Source organism: Anas platyrhynchos, chromosome 20 (assembly GCF_047663525.1).
Source record: "Anas platyrhynchos isolate ZD024472 breed Pekin duck chromosome 20, IASCAAS_PekinDuck_T2T, whole genome shotgun sequence".
Taxonomy (NCBI): Eukaryota; Metazoa; Chordata; class Aves; order Anseriformes; family Anatidae; genus Anas; species Anas platyrhynchos.
In genome coordinates, this window is record NC_092606.1 from 2,378,832 (window position 1) to 2,397,427 (window position 18,596).

General features: G+C 48.9%; 1 protein-coding gene and 1 long non-coding RNA gene across 2 annotated transcripts; one reads left to right on the forward strand and one right to left on the reverse strand.

The window, feature by feature from the left end:
- The first annotated feature begins 9,181 nt into the window (after window positions 1-9,181).
- CHCT1 (CHD1 helical C-terminal domain containing 1) lies at window positions 9,182-15,817 on the forward strand. Its single transcript, XM_013094612.4, has 6 exons — window positions 9,182-9,316; window positions 10,039-10,167; window positions 11,083-11,258; window positions 11,581-11,680; window positions 14,370-14,574; window positions 15,711-15,817. The coding sequence occupies exons 1-5, from the start codon at window positions 9,257-9,259 to the stop codon at window positions 14,571-14,573; spliced, it is 669 nt and encodes a 222-aa protein (XP_012950066.4). The 5' UTR covers window positions 9,182-9,256; the 3' UTR covers window position 14,574; window positions 15,711-15,817.
- On the reverse strand, window positions 11,252-14,346 carry LOC139999160 (uncharacterized). Its single transcript, XR_011804300.1, has 3 exons — window positions 13,986-14,346; window positions 13,546-13,711; window positions 11,252-11,444 (listed from the first exon to the last, which is right to left on the reverse strand). It is a non-coding gene; the product is annotated as an uncharacterized lncRNA (long non-coding RNA).
- Window positions 15,818-18,596: the final 2,779 nt, after the last annotated feature.

The following is an 18,596-nucleotide window of genomic DNA, read 5'->3' on the forward strand; positions in this document are numbered from 1 at the left end:
TATGGGGAGACGTGTGATAGAATTAATCAGCCTGCTGGAGTGAACGCTAAAGGAACAGATGAGCTTTGGCAAGGCTGCTGCTGGCACTGAAAAAGAAAAACTGTGACAAAGAAAAAAAAATGCAGACCTAAATCCAGAAGCATGTCATTCAGAAAGTGAGATATGCCATGATTTATCACCGTAACAAAAATTGATGGCAACACAGATCTCCCATCTCAAAGTGTTGTCGCTGTATAGATTAAGAGTAGTATCTGTCATCAAGAAACAATGGCAAAAGAAATATGTTTGATAAAAGCAATTCTGTACTCTCTTGTAGACAGATAACACGTCTGCCATTGAAATGGAGGTAACAGATTTCTCTACAGCCCCATCTTCAGCAGCAAGGAAAAAAAAAAAGTGGTGTGACAAAAGGAAGCACACATAATTAATAACAGAAGAGCAAATCAAAGGAGTGGCTTTGCAAGGAGTGAGTAATATTTACCCCATTTCAGAAAAGTCCAGAGTGCATGGTAGGAAGAGGATGCTTGCTTTGCCCCCAGAGAGTGACAGCACCGGCAGAGCGCAGCAGGCAGTGGCTTACCACTGCGGCCCACCAGGGCAGCTTTCCTTTTCAAAGAGTGAGCTTCTTTCTTCTCAGCTCAACAGCTGCTGCACACGGGGTCTCCAACATCATCTTAGCAGCTTGACTGTTGCATACAGAAAAAGCAATACCAAAACATAAAACATGTAACAACTTTAGGAACATTTTGCCAGCAGCTGACACAATGGAAAGCGCATCTCAAAACAGCAGGACAGCAGAGCAGAACAAAAACCATGGAGCCAGGACTGCCATGTCATCTGGCACCTCCTTGCACCTCCCTCAATGCCATTTCAGGTGTCGGCAGGGAAGGCCAAAGCATTTTATTTGCTAATTAAGGTTTCACATAATTCAAGCGCGGAACAGGCAAAGGAGATCCCCACATAGAAACCTGTCAGCCTTCCCCGCCGTGCCAGCAGACTGATGTCTCAGTTCAGTGCTTTCACAATGCAGACAGCAGAATAACTCTGGACGTCTGCATACAAAAATCCCTACACACACACGTCCTGCTGGCATGCACGCTGCCACGGATGGCGATCCAAAAGTGACACCTCCCCGCCTGAGCTAAGGACGCTGCAGACAGAGATAAGAAAGAGACGTTAAAATAACAGACCTCTGTTTTATGGTGTCAAATGGCTAATGATAGTGATTAAGGCTTTTACATTTCTTTACAAAGTGGTATTATCCGAGCTAGCGTCAAGCCCGTAATCCGCCCAGAGTCAACAACGAGCTCCTGATCGAGCCAACAGCACAACAAAAAAAGGTCCCACGGCTTGCCATCTGCTCAAACCACTACATCACACCTCTTTCTCCTCCATGCAGCAATAAGCCACAACAGGATGCAGATGACCAGATTGTGTAGCTGCCATTTCAGCTGAGCACCCAGTGGCTGTTGATGTGCTGAGAGTGGACTCTCAAACACGAGGCACGGCACACGGCCGTGGACAAGCAGCTCCCGCGGCGTTTCGCTTCGCTGCTTTTGTGGGCTGGTTGCACCCACGAAGCCAGGTAGAGCACTAGGGATTAATCAAATGTTTTGCCTGCTATGTTAAGCATTTATACGTGTTTTTATTATATAAAACATATTGTTTAATGATCCGTAAAAGCCTTTGGCACTCGCTCTCCCTTTGGTTAGAAGCCCAGCTACTCATATAAGCGCATTTGGCCTAGCAGCTCCTTTCAACTATCAGAGCAAACATTAGGCCTGGACCATGGAGCAGATTCTTGAGCAGCTCTCAGCAATGCATGACCAGCTCAGAGGAGCTGGAAGTTGCCAAATTGTTGCAGCTTGAAAAAGAAAATTGGTGCATTCAAGGAAGGGAGCAATTTGAAGTTGTTACAGAGCGCTTGGACACCACTGATGGGCAAGAGTTTTACCTCTCATTTCTCTTTCTCTTATCACTTCCCAGCTGTTTCTTCCACTTTCAGGTAGTTTCAGCGTATCCTTCCATTTTTACCCACATAGCTCACTAACAGCTTTCTAGTTGATTCTGCTGTTTTTAGTGCCGAGGTACCAGCTGTGCAACCCTGCAAGCTGGCGCATATATGACCTTGAATTTTTCCGTGTAGCCAATCAGGAACTGTCTTCGCACAGCGTTTCCTATCTCCCAGAGAGCATCTCTCAATTTTTAGCATTAGACATATATCACTTTATAGCATCCAAAGCGTTGTGCGAACACGAGCCTGCTAGCACCAACAAAAATCACTCCTCAGCCAGCCCGTACCCTGTTATTGTCTATCAGCTCCTCCATTTCACTGAAGCCAGCCTGGGGAGTTCTTTTTGCTTGCTCCTCTGCAGGAATATTAAAACAGAATCAGAATGAAGGTAGCTGTAAATTTAATGTCACAGCTGGGAAACTGAAGGTCTTCAGATCACACTTTCTCCCCAGCCTTTTAATTGCTAAATTATTCTTGAAGATTTGACACAAGTCTTTCACCTTCCTATTTTCAGGCTATTAGCAAGAAAAACCAGACAAAAAAAAATACATAATTTTCATTAATCTGCAGAGCATGCACACAATGCTTAATTTCAAATGGATAAAATACTGCTAATTACTAGCGCATTCTAACAGTCCTGTGATTTTACAGGGAACTACGTCAAACTAAACCAAATTATGGGTCAGAACGTGCAAGTCTTTTTATTATTATCGCTAATTCCCTTTGTGGTTTATAACATCCTGAAGTGTCAGTCGTCTCTTATCCCTTCACCCTCCACCCCACCCCAAAATAAAATAAAAATAAAACCAAACCACGTGTCTTACCAGATTCTTTGAGCCTCTGGCTAGCACTGCTCAGCTGCTCCATAATTATTCATCACACTAGGTCCAGCAACAAGCCATTCACAGCACGCTCTTCTCACATTTTGTTTAAACACTAGATACAACAGCAGATACCGAAAAAAAAAAAAAAAAAAAAAAACAGATTTTGAAGCAAGAGACACTGGAATTTGGGTGGAATCAGATGACTAAGAATTACTGTTCCCCTCAACACCACCACCCAAAAAATAAATAAATGTGTGTGTGTAAAAAAGGATTCTTGAGCAGGCTATAAAGTCTGCCTTCTTTTTCTGAATAAGCATTTCTAGACCCTGAAGTGCCCCCATATCTAAATATAATGCTGACCAATATGTTCCTAATTTCGTATTGAACTGTAATTAAAATAATAGGAATGCTCCCTAAATAAGTTAGATCACAACTTCCCGTGATGCTCTTCCAGATCCCAGGCTTTTTGCCCTTACCATCAGACCTACCAAAACCCCAGAGCGCTTCCACCAGCCTCGTCCCCAGGTCCTCCCCTGGCCTCCCCAGCAGGCCAGCCCCACCGTTCCTGCAGTCCCCCATTGCCTCTTTCCCTGCAGGTGAACTCAGGCCCCAAAAGACAGAGGTGCTCACCCCGTATCTGCACGGCACCCGGCACAACAGGCTCTGGTCATCTGGAGCCCTGGCTGTCAGTAATACAAGCAGTAAATCACCAAACCCAAGTTTCTCTGCAGATCAGTGTTACATCTCGTGCCTGCCATAAACGGCATAAAATGCACCTCTTTGCATTCCAGCACGTTGTGGAAGAACATTAAAGCACTTAATATATTATTTAAGCCAGTTAAGCTAGATAGCACAACTGCAGTAATTAGCAACAATTCTCCAAATCCCCATATGCCAGACAAAGGATCGTGTTTAGTATTTTCAGGCTGGTAGGAGGGAATCAGAACATTGCAGAAATTAAATGGCACACACTGCTTTTTTCCCCTCTGCCTATCTCAGCAGAGCCTATGTTTCACTACAGCTACCCCACTGCAGCATCAATACAAGAGACTGAAACCCATCACACAAACAGGGCTGGCCTTTATTTCTCTATTATTTTAAGCATAACAGGGTGCTCGATGTTTTAAGAAAGAAAAAATAAGCCACTTCTTTTGCAAGCTACATTCTGTAGGCTGGAGGGGGATTTCCTTTCTTTTCTTTTCAAATTAAAACCAAAAATAATTTTATAAAAACCGCCCTCAAACCCAAACCTGACTTCCTCTGGAAAATCCATGAGCTGAGGTAAGCGCTGAGTGGAATTGTAAAAATCCCCCAAGCAGCAGCCGCCCACCTCGCACCCGGGGTCGGGACGGGACAGCGTGGTGCGGGTACGGGGCCGGGAGAGGAGGTGCCAGGCGGGACGAGCGAGGAAAGGGCATCGGTCAGGTTGGAGCAGAGGGATGGGACACGGGTGCTGCCAGCAGACTGAACCCCGCTACTCCGGCTCACGTTGCATGCCCAGGAGCCCCGTCACACCGCGCGCCAGCAGGCAGCCAGCCCGGTGGCACAGGTTGCGCTGGAAATGCGCCCAGTGCGGTGCTCCTGTGCAAACAGCGAGATCACAACAGCCAGGTACCAACACCTTCTAAAGGAGCAGGGAGGAGGTGGAAAGAAAACACAGATTTGGGATCCTCTGCCATAATTAGAGACGTTGAAACCGAAGGTGCCACGGCTCGGAGAGGGGACAGACCTGATGCAGGATCCTGGCTCCAAGCCCCAGTTGCTCTGACCAGTTGTTGTTTTCCATCCTCTTTGTATGGGCAGATACAACACAGCGATTTTTTTTTTTCCCCTGCTGGGTTGTTTGGAGAAAAGCCTCAAGACTGAAAACTCAAATACGAGAGAAGAACCCCTTCTGGTGGTCAGCCATTTATTTCTCCATTGCAGAAAGAGGAAAATCCCTTTTTAGTGTTCTGTATCTTGTATTATTTTTACTTCATGAGTTATTATTTTATTCCTCAGCGTTGCAAAGAGGCCAATCTGGTGGGGGACCAGCGCTGTGCCAAGGAGTGCTGGCAGCACCAGGGCGCTCCGTGGAGAGGTGCTACTCCTTGCCCAGCTCAGTGCTGTGAGCTCTGAACCCACGGGGTTTTTCCCAGAAGATTATTTTCATTATAACAGACTGAAAAAAAAAGCATCACCAACCCAAAGACAACCTTGCTTGGATGGGCATTTCCATACCGGGCTGTTTGCCTCTGCTTTGAGCTTTTTTTCCTCTCACATCAAGACTTCGAGAGCTCCTGGGTTTCCCACCCAGCTGTGCCTTTTGTCTCTCAACCCTCTCCTTCCCCATGCAATACTTACTTTTCCCACCTCTCCCTCAGTCCTTTCTGCACCCTGCCTCTATATTGCGTGCACCTTTAAGGCTCGTATTTTCAATGCCTCTCTGCACATCTTGCTAATCTCGTGCCACATTCCTGGGCAGAGCTGACCTTTGGGCACAGCCGTGCCAACATCATCATTTTCCAGGCTCCTCTGTTGCTAAGATGGGGGGCAAAGTTCTTAAGGAAGGGAAAGAGGGCAAGGAGCTAGCGCCTGGCACAATCCACACTGCATCAGAAAACAGATTAACAGAGGAAGTTAGATTGCTTTCACTATGAAGCCACCCACCTTGGTCCAGATTTGATTTTAGAAGCAGCAGCAAAGGGAAAAGTTTATTAACATGCCATTAACTATGCATGTTTCGATTTGCATAAGCAAAACAAGCATTGCTGAAGTGCAGTAAGAAGGAAGGCCTGTAACTGTCCCGTTCGTCACAGTGTGAAGGAAGCTGATAACGCTCTTTCAGTTCCTGAGGACTTCAAGCAGCTTAAAAAAACAAAACAAAAACAAGTGATATGACATCAGCAAACACCAGTAAGTGTCCTAACATCAGACTGGATACCTAAAGGCAGAAACTCAGCCAGAAACCTGCTGAAGCATAAAATAAAGTAGGAACACACCAAGATACATCTACTGACAGTGAAGAACCAGCACACGAGGCTGGTCACCAGTAGCTTTGGGCGCTGAGGAAGGTTCAGCTGTGCCTTCCAGAATGCAAATACTTTGAACGCATCTGGTCAGACTTTGCAAGAGAGGGAGGGGGAAAGGGATGCAGACGTGGTTGTGGCTTTGTGTTCAACAACCACGGCTTCATGTTCAACATGCCCTGGTCACAAATAGAGCTTGGGGTCTTTAACACGTTTACTCAGACAAGCAATTAAAAAAACTCCCACCCCTTAACAAAAAGGGACCCCTATGGCATATTACAGTGCCTCTACTAATGCCACATACGAACAATAACGAGGCCCAGATTCTCTTTTGGATCTCTTCCCCTGACACAAGGGTTATTAACTTGAGCTGTGTTTATTGGCATCCAGCTGCAGGGTGGACAGGTCTCCAGTTGGCTGTGAAAGTTTGCATCATCCTTAAGCACGAGGAAAGGAATTTCCAGATCCAATTAGCAAAGCCTCCACCCCTGCCGGCTGAGCAGTCGCGCTGAGTATCATTAATCACTCTATCAAACGAGGCGTTCACCCTCCACTTGGTAGAAACAGGTTACTGAAAACAGTCCTCACTGCAACTCCTTTTTAGTATCACATCGCAATACGTCCGGCAATGCTGCTTGGGTTTTATATTAAACTAAACCACCTGTACACGCAGTTGGGTTAAGCATAATGTAAAGTCCCTGTATATTATCTGCAGCTATCACTCTCCTTCCCCGTGACCTACCACTGAATAAATATTGCATCAGACACCTGCATATATTGTATGCAACCTGACTCATCAAATCACATGTTGTTTTCATGCCGAATCTGCATAAAACAGCAAATAGCAGCATGAGCAGGGTATCTTCACAAATGTTTCCTTTTTGGCTACGCGCCCAGTCTTGCACTGGAAGAGCTGCTTTGCAAGAAAGGTCGCTTACTGTTTGCGCTTGCACAGCTCCTGGAAGACCCAAGCACTCAATAAATTGCAGCAATGACTCTTCACAGAAGAGCTGTCAGGGGAAGAGGAGCAGTTTTCCCCGAGGTGTACTGTTGCAGCAACGTGTTTGACTGGCACTTGGGCTCCCTTCCCTTCACTAGAGGAAATACGAGACGCATAATCTATTTGTACTCCTGACTTTTACCCATCCAACTGGAACATTGTTTCAGAGGATTCCTGACCTCAAGCAGGCAACATAATCCGGTAGATTTACATAGATGTGGTCTGGGTTATGTTATCTTCAGCACGATAGGCCTCAAAGTAGAAATTAACGTTGTCCTGCAGGGTGGCAGGGGAAAGGAGACGACCACAGACTGGTGAAGGCTCAGAGGCATCCCTTGTGCCTGACCTCACTGGAGTGGACTCACTCACCAGGCCTTACGTGATGCACAAAATGAGCTGAAGGCTGACTCGGTGCTAACAAAAAGATTCAAGAGGCAGGGAAGGTTTATAGCTCAGTGGTCAGAGTACAGTTTGAGCATTATGCAGTTCAACAGTGGAAAGGGGCATTTTGCAGACTCAGCTTTTTAGTTCCCTGCTCTGCTACTGTACCAAGTAATGCTGGAGTAGGCTGCTAAGATCACTGCTCTGCTGTGAGCCTCGTTAATGGACAACGCTTAAATACAGTGAGATCCTCAGATGAAGGCTTTCCAGGGAAGTCCACCTGAACCTCCTGCTGGAGGATTTATGGCTTTGGCTGTGCGCCGAGTGCAGTGCATGCCGAAAGGTGGAACAAAGACTGGGATTTACAGGGGGAACCAAAGGCCTTCTTCGCCCTCTGAAACATGAAGTGTTCTCTTGATAAATCAGGAGAACCTCTCCAGACTGTAGTCACATGCCTGTGGAGGCTGTAATCTCCCAAGTACACAAGATACGGGCGTGCAAATATGGGTTATGCCTACGCTAACAACCGGTGTAGGTCCCTGGGGCTCCTGAATGGCCTTTAATCTACCTGCTACCATGTGTTAAAGCCTGCGCTGATGCAGCTTTACTGCTCTTGGTGCTCCTGTTTGCTGTGACCACGTTGCCCTTCAGCACCCTGACTTGAGAGCTGAGGACACAGGCTGTCAGCTTCCTGGTGTAAACTCTGGAGGTGAAAAGAAGAGGAGCTGCCTGCCACACTGGGGACTGGTGTCATGATTGCAGGCAAAAGAGAAGCACTGGCAACAGGTGCTGAGGAGCCAAGTGCACTTTCAACATCCCCTTCGCCAACAACACCTCCAACGCAGTCCTTGCAAAACCCCGAAGCTCACATAGGTAACGCTGATCAACGCTATCGTGACTCCTCCGCTCTGCTATGCAGTGACCTTGCCTCATGTTAAGTAACACATAACATACCTTAAAATCTTAGTATAGACTAAATAAGTCATAACATACCTCAGAGGGTCAAAGCAAACCTAGCTGCAACGTGCTAGGAGGTGATTGTCCTTGGCCTGCTCAGCGCCAACCCGTGTGAGGCTCCCATGTCAGTGAGCTGACAGTGAAACTTCAGATGTGGGGGTGGTGGAAAGCAAACAGAGGGAGAAACACCACCAACATCTTACGAGGCTTGTCTTAGCGGATTTTTGTCATTACTGAATTCAATCACAGGTAAAGGACTGAAAACAAGAACCTATCCAGCTTCAAGACCCCTCATCAGGACACGGTGGTTGCTCCACCAGAAGCATCCATCCTGCTGCTCTGAGCAGAGCCTGGGCCTCTTCATGCCGTGCCCAGGGGTCCTCAGGGAGAGAGACCCCATATGGCCCTCAGGATGACTCCTGGTGCCAGAAGCGACGTGGCACAGGAGCCCAGCTGAATCACAGCTGCAGCAATTACACTAATTGTCCAAGGGACAAAACAATTGCACTTGTCCAACTGGTCAGGGCATGACAGCAGCCTGACACATTTTCATTTGTGAAAGCATTTTGCCTTGAAGTAAGTTTCCAAAACAGATTCCACTCAACTTCAAGCCTTTCCAGTCTTCTTCCTGGGAAGAGCAATTTATTCGTGTTTTAAAACAGAGTTTCAAGAGATGCTACCCAGGAGAGCTGCATCTCGCTGTGGGTGGCTTCCACCACCACCTGTTAGGGAGATGCCCACAGATTTCCCTTACACTACAGTGGGAGTTGTGGTCTCTGCTCTAAGAAGCTCCATGCACAGCACCTGGGGGAAAACCCAGGGGTTTCAGCCCATTTCCTTAGAACCACAATTCAATGGCAGAGCTGATTGGGAGAGGTGACCGTGCCCTGCAGGACTGTCCCATTGTGACAGTGCCGTTCCGGGCAGCGCCCCAGCTGTTCCCATGGCTGGTGGAACTCGGAACCCGTATCCGGGCCCCCGGTTACCCCAGTGCGCTTTGGTTCAAACACAGCTCCCGTGGCAACTTCCCCTTCCCACCTGGTGCGAGCAGGAGGCGAGGGGTCTGTGTCCCATGGAGAATACGGGCAGCAGAACGGGGGCGGCTGAGGACAACCCGGCTGGGCAAGCCAAGGTGAGCAGGGGCAGGGGCACGGCGAGAGCAGAGCCCGGCCTCAGCATCACTTCTAAAACCTCTTCGTAAATCCAGTCCTAAACCAGAAGGGATCTTCCCAGGGAGCAGAGCACACACAAAATGGAAGAACTGCTCTTCCTACATGCTTTAAGAGGCACCATAAGCTTGTGTTTAAGTTGGTCGTACAATCATTGCTTTCCAAAAAAATGAGTGGAGAAGTTACCTACGGAAACATTGCTGCAGGGAAAACCTACACCCTGTGCGAGAGATAACTCCCCCTGGACCTGGGACATGCAAACCCAGTGGCTGAGGATTTTGCTTTGCTTTCCAGCCAGCTGTGCAGCTGTCCATAGAAGCTGTGCGTGGAGCAGCGCCGCGTTACACTGAGCCCACTGTAGCTGCGATTTCCACTTAGCAAGCGGATGCCAGCCCTTGTTTGATGGATGCTATTAGGAACGAGTGACCATTGTTTACCTTGTAATTTATTAGAGGTAGGGTTTCCAAAAGGGACTTACAGTAGGTGGCCAATTCTTATGGACTTCTAATTATAATTGAGTACCTAGCTTCATTAAGCACCTCTGAAAACTCAAGCTGAAACGCTTTTGGCAGGAAGAGAAATGCTTCTGAGCCTTATGATAGGGTTTGCCCTCAGCAATGTTTGTAGTAGAGGACGCAGGATTGGCACCAACAGGCGACTAACCTGCAGCTTTGGCACTTTGCAGGCCACCGAGGGGGATGCGGCTGGCAGCAGGGGCGAGGCAGCCCCCAGGACAGGCAGCTCGCACGCTGCGCCATGCAGGACCCCGCTCGTCAGCTACGCAGACGGCCTCGATCGGGACACCTTCAAAATTGTGAGATACTAAATAGACTTCAGTGGTAGAGAGAAAAAAAAAATCAGTGGTAACTCAGGTTGTTGAGAGAGAGCAAAAAGCAGGATACATCATCTTATTGCAGCTTTCCTCCATGTCTGGATGTTAACCTGATTGCTGTTTTCCAGTTAACTGGACATCACACTGAGTTAAACAGCCACCCGCACCAAAAATCACACTTTACATACACCACCAGGTTTTTGGAAACACAAACTGCAATCTTTATCATTTCACATGACACTTTGGTGGCGTGGTTCAGCAATATTACCGGCACCATGGCCCCAAAGCTCCATCTCACACCTCTGCCCTGCACGGGGACATCCTGCCCACCCGCTCCCACATCCTGCATTCCCGGTGCACAGAGGCATACCCACACGCAGCCTGGTCACAGCTCAGAAGTGGCAAAAAAAAAAAAAAAAAAGACAAAAAAACTGTGAGGAGGGGCAAAAAGGAGGGCGTGCAGATGCAGCATTGGCTCTTGCATCACGAGCTGATGTTTGCACCATCCCAGGCACGGCCACAGGAAGCAGCAGCGTGCGAGTTCCCTTTCCCTCCCTGCAGAACAGCTGTCTTGTAGCCTGAAGTTAATATTTCACCCTGTGATGTCAGAAGGGAATTCCCAGAGGTGGAAATCCCTCAGTTCCCTTCCGAAGGCTGTGCCCAGAGCATGGTAAACCCGGGGAGGTGCAGGATGGGCTCTTGTGGGGCGATGGGAACCTCTAGCAAGGGACCTGCTGAGGTCCACTCCATCTCCCCTGTCCCTATGCAATACACTCAGACAACACTTCCCCAATGATCCCAGCTCATTGGGATCACCTTAATCAGCTCATTTAACAAAAAGCAGCACCCGAGCCCCCAGCTGAGTGCTAAGTGCCTATTCCAACGCTTCCCTTACAGTGCAAGGAGTTCCTGAGGCCCTTTAAGAAGTCTCTCAGGAAGCTGTGTTTGCCCCAGCACCTCTCCAGGAAGAGAAAAGTGAAGTACACAAAGGAAAGCCTGACCATAATCGGGGACCGCATTGACTTGTTTCTGCGGCAGCACTGCAGAGCCTCGGAGGTCAAGCACTGGAAGACGTAAGGTTTTGTCCTCTTACTGGGCTGGTGGTCCCGCACCGGTGATGCTCCTGGCTAGGTGGGCTCCCATGGGGAATTTAGATGCAATTTGGCCCTGCATTTCCAGGCACTGGGCAGGTTGGGTGTCTGCTGGAGACTGGTGCTTCCCACGCTTAGGGAAGGGCTGTTCTTCAGAAGCTTATAAGCCTCAGGAAAAAAAAGAAAAGAAAAAGAAAAATATCATGCACAGGTACAGCAGTGGTCTCCCTCCACTAGCCAGAACCAGCACTAGGAAGGGCTGAAGTCCGTGCTCATGTACACCATCCCTGTGTCTTTTCCCCAGAATGATGTGGAGGTTCGTCTCCCTCTTCTCAGAGAATGACGAAAAGCAGCTGCAGAAGCTGTATAAGTACATCAAGAGCAACAGAATGGACAAGTTTAAGGTAAGCCAGCAGGAAAGGCAATGCCCCGCAAGGTGTCCCTGCTGCACTCACCTGAAGGGATGACCACAGTATGCAGGAGCTCAATCCACACCAGAGGGAAAACCTGCACTGTGCAAGTAGTTGCCTGCCAGAAGGGCACAAACCCTGTGGGCATTGCCAGTTCCCACCACGTCACGGGCACTGAGCTGTTGCAGTGGCTGGTGCCAGCACCTGGAAGCTGAGCTCACGGGCCCAGCACCACGGCTTATGATTTTTGGGGCTGTTCACTGATCCCGTGTTCCCAGCCATGTTTACAGACCAAATCTGATCCCTGGATTTATCTGGTGACACAAGAGTTAAGCATTGAAACAAGTAACTCATTCAGGTGAAGCCAGTGTTTGCTAAGGCTTATTTCTGTGCCTGAGCATCAGCTCCTCACCCAAGGAAGCTGCAACCAAGGGTTTCCAGAGAACCCCAGCCCTGAGGGTTTAAACCACATGAGCACACTCACAGCCACCCATAAACATCCCCTGAGCAAAGGCTGAGCACACCAGGAAGTTCAAAGGTCCATAAGAAACACTTAAATAAGTTTATTTTAAAAAAATTAAAAACAGACCCACAGTTTAAAAAAAAAAAAAAAAAGTTAACTGGGAAAATGTTTTGAGTAAGTTCAAAAAGGCACAACTCTGTGTAGGAACCAGGCACTGCTCTGTGTTATAAAGGGCCGCAGTCATCTGGCTGCTGGCAGCAACGCGGCTGTAAATAAGCAGCGGCTGCAGGTGAGCAGCTGCCTCCTTTCCCTTTGCAAAGGGGCAACCAGCTGTGCAGCTTTTCTTTTAGTTGATGGCAAAATAAAACCGTCTACTTGTTTTTAGGGCTCCAAAAATGCACTCCAACAATGAGGAAATTAACGTAAAGGAAAAATAAAATAACATGTTGTGAGCAGGAGACACCTGAGATTAACTGGGGATATGAAAAAAGCGAGTCCAAATGAGGGCAGCCAGGTGGTGATGGGTGTTGGTGCTGCCTTCAGTTCACCACAGCCTCAGAGAACGACCCGAGCCCAGCTCCCAGCCCCTCGGAGGCTCGGCTGGGCCCAGGACTTGGCCTCTGCTCAGCAGCAGCCATGGTGCCAATGGGCCTGGCCTCGGCCTATGCAGCCACCCCGAGCAGGAGGCAGCAAACACCCCAAAAAAACAACCAACCAAAAGCCCTCCCCATCCCACTTTGTTAAAAAAAAAATAAATTAAAAAAAATAAAAACGGACATCAGCATCTCCCTGGGGAGGAGAAAAGCAAGTGGAGGTGCCAAGCGTTAGCTGTGCAGGAGCAGGGCGTGAGCACCCCAGGCCCTGACACAGCTGCTCCGGACGAGGCCTCCTCCAAAAAGCAGCAACAAACCCAACCCCGGCCGTTATGTAACGGCTGACAAACGCCTTTTGTTATGCAAGACGAGTGGGAGAAAAGCAGCATCTCTGCCCTTCGTGGGGAGGGAACTGCAGCGGCTCCCTGCTCCAGCACAAACAGCAGGCTGCGGGTCCAGGGGGGGACAGAAATAGCCTGTTTGGAAACGCCTCGTTATTTAGATGAGTGGGCATAAAAATACAGAATCAATATGCAATTAGTAAGTGATTGAGGTTGGCAGCGTGGTAATTTGATAATTTTGAGAGTTTTATTAGAGAGAGGCTGGCAGAGCAGCCATCCATTAGCCTTACTCACCAGACTTCTTAAAGGTGGATGGAGATCTATTATCCTGTTTCCTCACATGTGAGCTTTTAGGCCCTTTTTTAAAAAACAAATTAAAAAAAAAAAAAAAAAGAAAAAAGAAAAAGAAGAGCCATGACATTTGAATTTGAACACTGGTCCCAGCTCAGTTTATAGACTTACTGAAAGCATCAGAGCAGCCCCACTTCTTGGCACAGAGCAGAACAGAGCCACGCGTCCCTGTGTGATCCACTGGCTCTTGTATGCTGCCAAAAGCTCTTTCACTGTGGGAATTAGCCCCATGCCTCAGTCCAACTTAGTCTGTGGGAGCGAAGGAATATCTGAAGCCCTAGAACATCAGGGAAAAAAAAAAAAAAAAAAAAAAGCGATCAGCGTGACCCTAGCAACACAAACCCAACCTTTTTCCCCTGGCATCTCCTACCTAGGAGGATGCTGTCACTCTCCCACCGCAGTGCCATGCTGTCACAGGGACCGCTGCCCCCAGCCATCCCAGTGCTCCAAGCACCACAAGGCGACAGTGACATCCAGTGGCAGCGCACACCCATCCCCACACAGGCACCTCCCGCAGCACCAGGGCTCAGCACCCACATCCCACTGCACACCTCGGCCTTGGTCCAAAAAATGGCCACTAAACAGCACCGCCAGCTGCCCACCGCCTTCCAAAGGGTCTGGGAAACGCCGGTCCTCTGGAGAGCACACCAAGAGGGATTCTCGCATTAAAACGCAGGGTTTGGGTGCCCAGATGCTGAGGTTCCCAGCCCACGTGGGTCTGTGAAGGTCAGTGGGGATCCCACATCCAGCAGAGCTCATGGCACAACCACGGGGCGATGGTTTGTGGGGCAGCACGGGTATTTCTCAGCCACTGCCACCCCACAGGGTCGTGGTGAAGCAAGAGTTGTTGCCCAAGCATGAGTCAGTGTTTGGTCATCTAAATATCCTTAGAAGGTTTTTTTTTTTTTTTTTTTTTTTTTTTTGTTCTTTTTAAGCTGTTATGCTGTCCACCAGAAAGCACAGATTCAGTTCCAGGAACAAACCTGAGTGAAACAAGCAGGAGTGGCCCTACAACAGCTGAAACCTCGATGGAGGTACCAGAGGCGTCCGGGAACAACCAGGGCACAAACCAGGACACAGAGGCCATCACCATGAACGCACCCACTGGGGCACAGCCCAGTGGTGAAAATGGTGGCTGAGGTATTGCTGCTGGGAGCTCGGGGCCCACGGGCACGGCCAGGGACAGCATTGCCCTGTTCAGGCAGAGCCACCCACACCTGGCTTTTTCACAAAAACAATCAGCCGGTGAAGGTGCAAGCGGTGGTGGGGCTGGAGAAGTCAGGCAGGTTGAACTGCTGTCTCAGAGGAGACGCACAAATAGGAAAATCAGCAGGAGAAACTGCTCTAGCATAAGGCACTGAGGCAGCAGAAGACATCCCTTTGGTGGCCTATGCCAGGGGAGGTTCATTAGCACATTTTTGCATAGCAGTCAGGATGCTCAGAGCATGCTTGTGGTTTGCCTTTGGGCCCATCCCCACAAAGCCACGCACGCTCTCGGCGTGGAGCAGAAACGCCGACCAACCTGTCGCAGGTGCACTTGCTAACCAGAGCTCCTGGCAGCCTGGCTGGTGAGCCCAGACCCTGCCATACACAAACCCTGAAGAAGGTAGGAAAAAGGGACATCGGGGCAATTGTTGGCAAGATCAGCTCTGCCACAGACAGGTGCCACAGTCTGCCCACAGAAGGATTTGGCCCACACACACCAGTTTTCAAGCTGCTAAAATGCAGCCACGTGTCCCGTGGGAGTGCTCCTGCTCACAAACCATCTTGTTTTTCACTTCCTTTCTCCCAAAACTCTCTATTTCCCTCTAAAAGAGCCCAGCCTGCTATCAGATTGTTACATATCATAGCTGGTACATATGTAACAGCTAAATTTTACCCATTTAAAATCCAAACTGGTAAAACGGAAAGTCAAAAGCCAGGAACTAGCTAGACAGCATGGTCTGGGAGGTGAGCAGGAGTCCCACACTAACCCCCGGCTCTGCAGCTACAGGCAGTCCTCCTCCCCCTGTCTGCTCCACTGCAGAAATGGACCAAACAGATCCTGCCAAGTTCCTACAGTGAGAAACACATCAGAATCATAAAGCATGTGCAATATGAAATGTTAGGAAGGTGTCAAGGTTTGGGAGTCACTGGTTGCCTGAGAGCCTGGGTGGTGAGGGTCTGTCCGGAGCAGCCCTGTGCTCCAATCTGCCTGGTGGGGATGCAGAGGGGCAGCGGCTCCTCAGGGGACTCGGCCTGGCCCTCCCACTCACTTTGTGTTCTTTGCTTTTAAGGTTCTCACGGACAGCTCAGATACCCACAGAAAGGAATTAATCTGGGATCATCACCCAGCACCGTACATAGAAAGTATGCAATAAAAAGTCCTCGTGGTTTCATGAAACTGTAAAATACTGCATTACTTGCAGCGTCATAGCAACAAGCTTCGACCCAAGCGAAATGAAAATGATGTTATTTAAAAATCACATGATCTTATTCATCCTTAGGCTGGAGTTTCCTAGCAGCTGTGCACCAGCATTAAGGCTCCATTAGGGATGCATAAGCATCAGGCCTACCTTTACTACATTTTTCCTCTTGTACAAAACCTAAGAATGGAAGAGCAGCGTGTGGGAAGAGGCAGAGAGCTCCACCTTTCCTTGCTATGGAAGGAAACCTCGTCTGACAAAGGCAGAATCTGTTCCCATGCAAACACACACACAACCCCTCCATGTGGCCGCACTGACCTGGGAGGAAACACCAAAAGAGGAAGAGGCTGGGGTGTGGAACATACTCTGGTACATCAAAAAAAAAAAAAAAAAAAAAAAAGTTTCCTAACTTCCACACATACACACATGCTATTTCAAACCGTCCCAGGCTCATAAAGCCCAGGAGCCAGCACGAACATCGGCGGGCCTAGCAGACACTGCAGCAGCTATCCACTCATCCAGCCCGAGGTGGCTGTAGCCCTGTTGGACTGCGGCTCAGGAAGAGACTCATTAGGGAGCTAACACTGCAGGACAGGAATAATTAGAAGAGAAAACCTGGCTGGCTTGCATTTTAGGATTCACTAGGCTTGATTTTCAATATTTCTTTCAGCTAAAGGTTATAAGCTTCCCCCATAGCACACAATGCATAAGCCAATAACACATGTAGCTGCATCAGAAAAACACTGTATGCCCTCAAAATGTCACCCTTGCTTAAGACAAAGCTGAGCAAGATTAAAGCCTGCTCAAGTCTGGATTATTCCACATTTTTTCCAGTAGGACTTGAGGGAACTCAGAAGTGACAGGAGAGCTCTCAAGGAAAACTGAGCTGTGCCAGCAATCACCCCACCAAGTCCCCCACAGATGACATGGGCAAAGGAAGGCAAGGAGAAGCGTTCCTGCACTGAACGTATTACATGAAAACCTTTGGCACAAACTACAGAAATGCATCAGTGCCTCTAATGCAGCATCACTAGGATTGTTTTCTCCTGCCGTGCAATGCTGGAGGCTGGCAGGCAGCAGTGCTACCAAGCACAACTGCAGGACTCGCAGCTCCACGCGCCTATCCTAACTCAGGCCGGTTGCTCTTTTCTGTTTAAATGCAGCATCCGGGAATTCATGGAAGTCTTGCACAACCTTGGGTTTGGCTCTAAAGAAAAGCAAGATTTTCATGCTTTTTATGAAGTGCCAATGTGTAACACAGAATCAGCAAAGAAAAGAACAAGACAAAAAAATCCCCCCCAACTAAAACCATAAACCTGAAGAGATGCAGAGGCCCCTTGTTGACAGCTACACTCAGGACAGTAAAGCTCATACTTTGTGCCACAGAAAGCAGCAACATTCCTGGCAAAAGATGTCAGGAATAAGCAGAACTGGTGCTGCCACAGCGGGTAACATACGCGACCCCAATGCTCCAGACCTGCAGCCAGCCCGGATGAACACCCAGCGCCTCAGATAGCCCAAGGCTACATTTCTTTTAATTCTTAAAACAACAACAAACCACCACAACAAAACACCACCACCTCCCCCAGAGCAGCTCACCTCAAGCCATATTTAGGGGAATTGTGGTTAAATTTCATCAGCCTGAGAAGCTGCGCGCTACTCGTCACAGTGCTGACTTGCTGATGTCAGCTTTCGGGTGATCGTTCCCCAGACTAATCAGGGAAGAAAGTCATCAGTGGACGGCAGCTTTCATCCAGTTTGTTTCATTAACTCCCCAACAATCAGCAAGATGGCCTCACACCTCAGCTTCCAACAGCACTCACGGTACCCTTACCTTGCTAGGAACAGTTTTATTTCGCTGGTGGTGGTTCTTCCCTCAAAATGTCACCCCCAAAATGTCAAAGTTTCCCTGAGGAAAAGGGAAAGAATTGAGAAAGTTGTGTGGGTGCCTGGTGGCTTGTATCCTTCACCCATTTAATTTGCATGGATAGGATATATTGGGTTACACAACCACAAAGGGCAGGGCCACAGCCCTGACTTCAGCCTCAGCCTCTGGAATCATCCTCATTTAAGATGAGGTGAGCCCTAAGGGGGTAAGAAACCAGCTGGCAGGCCCCATTCCTGACTGCTGCCAGGGGCTCAGGCTTCAGAGGCGCCCCACGGGCTCAGCCACCACCACAGCTCACGGTGACACCCGTGGCACCGCACTCCCCACCCACAAATCCTTCATGCCTGTGCCAAGGTCTGAGTGTTTTGGGTTACAGTGAGGGGCCAGATGAACACGAAGCAGCTGGCACACGCAGTAAATCCAGGGTAAAAACCTCCAAAAGCACAAACAAGGACCAGAAACAGCTCCGTAGTGCCATTTGCTGTCTCCTGGAAAAGGCTCCTGGAGGGCCTCATTCCAGCAAAACAGGGACACGGAGACCCCTGTGAGGTGCAGGAACAAAGTCCCCACCTAAATGCTCGTCACAGACATCTTGCACAGGCCCCCAGAGCATGAGGGCTGAGGCTGGGCCTGCAGCCCTCCCAAGCACCAGAGACACGGGCACAGAGCAGGGCCAGGCCTGCTCCTCCTCAGGAGGCCTCGCCGGGCCACAGTCACCGTCCAGGAGCCTTTACACAGCTGGAGAGCGTAGGAAGTTGCACGGCTTTTCATCAGTAACAAGCTTTTAGGGGATTTTGCAGGTAAGTGTGCATAAATGGTCAACTGAGTTATCAATGAGACAAGGCGAGAGGGGAAAAAAAACGAACCAG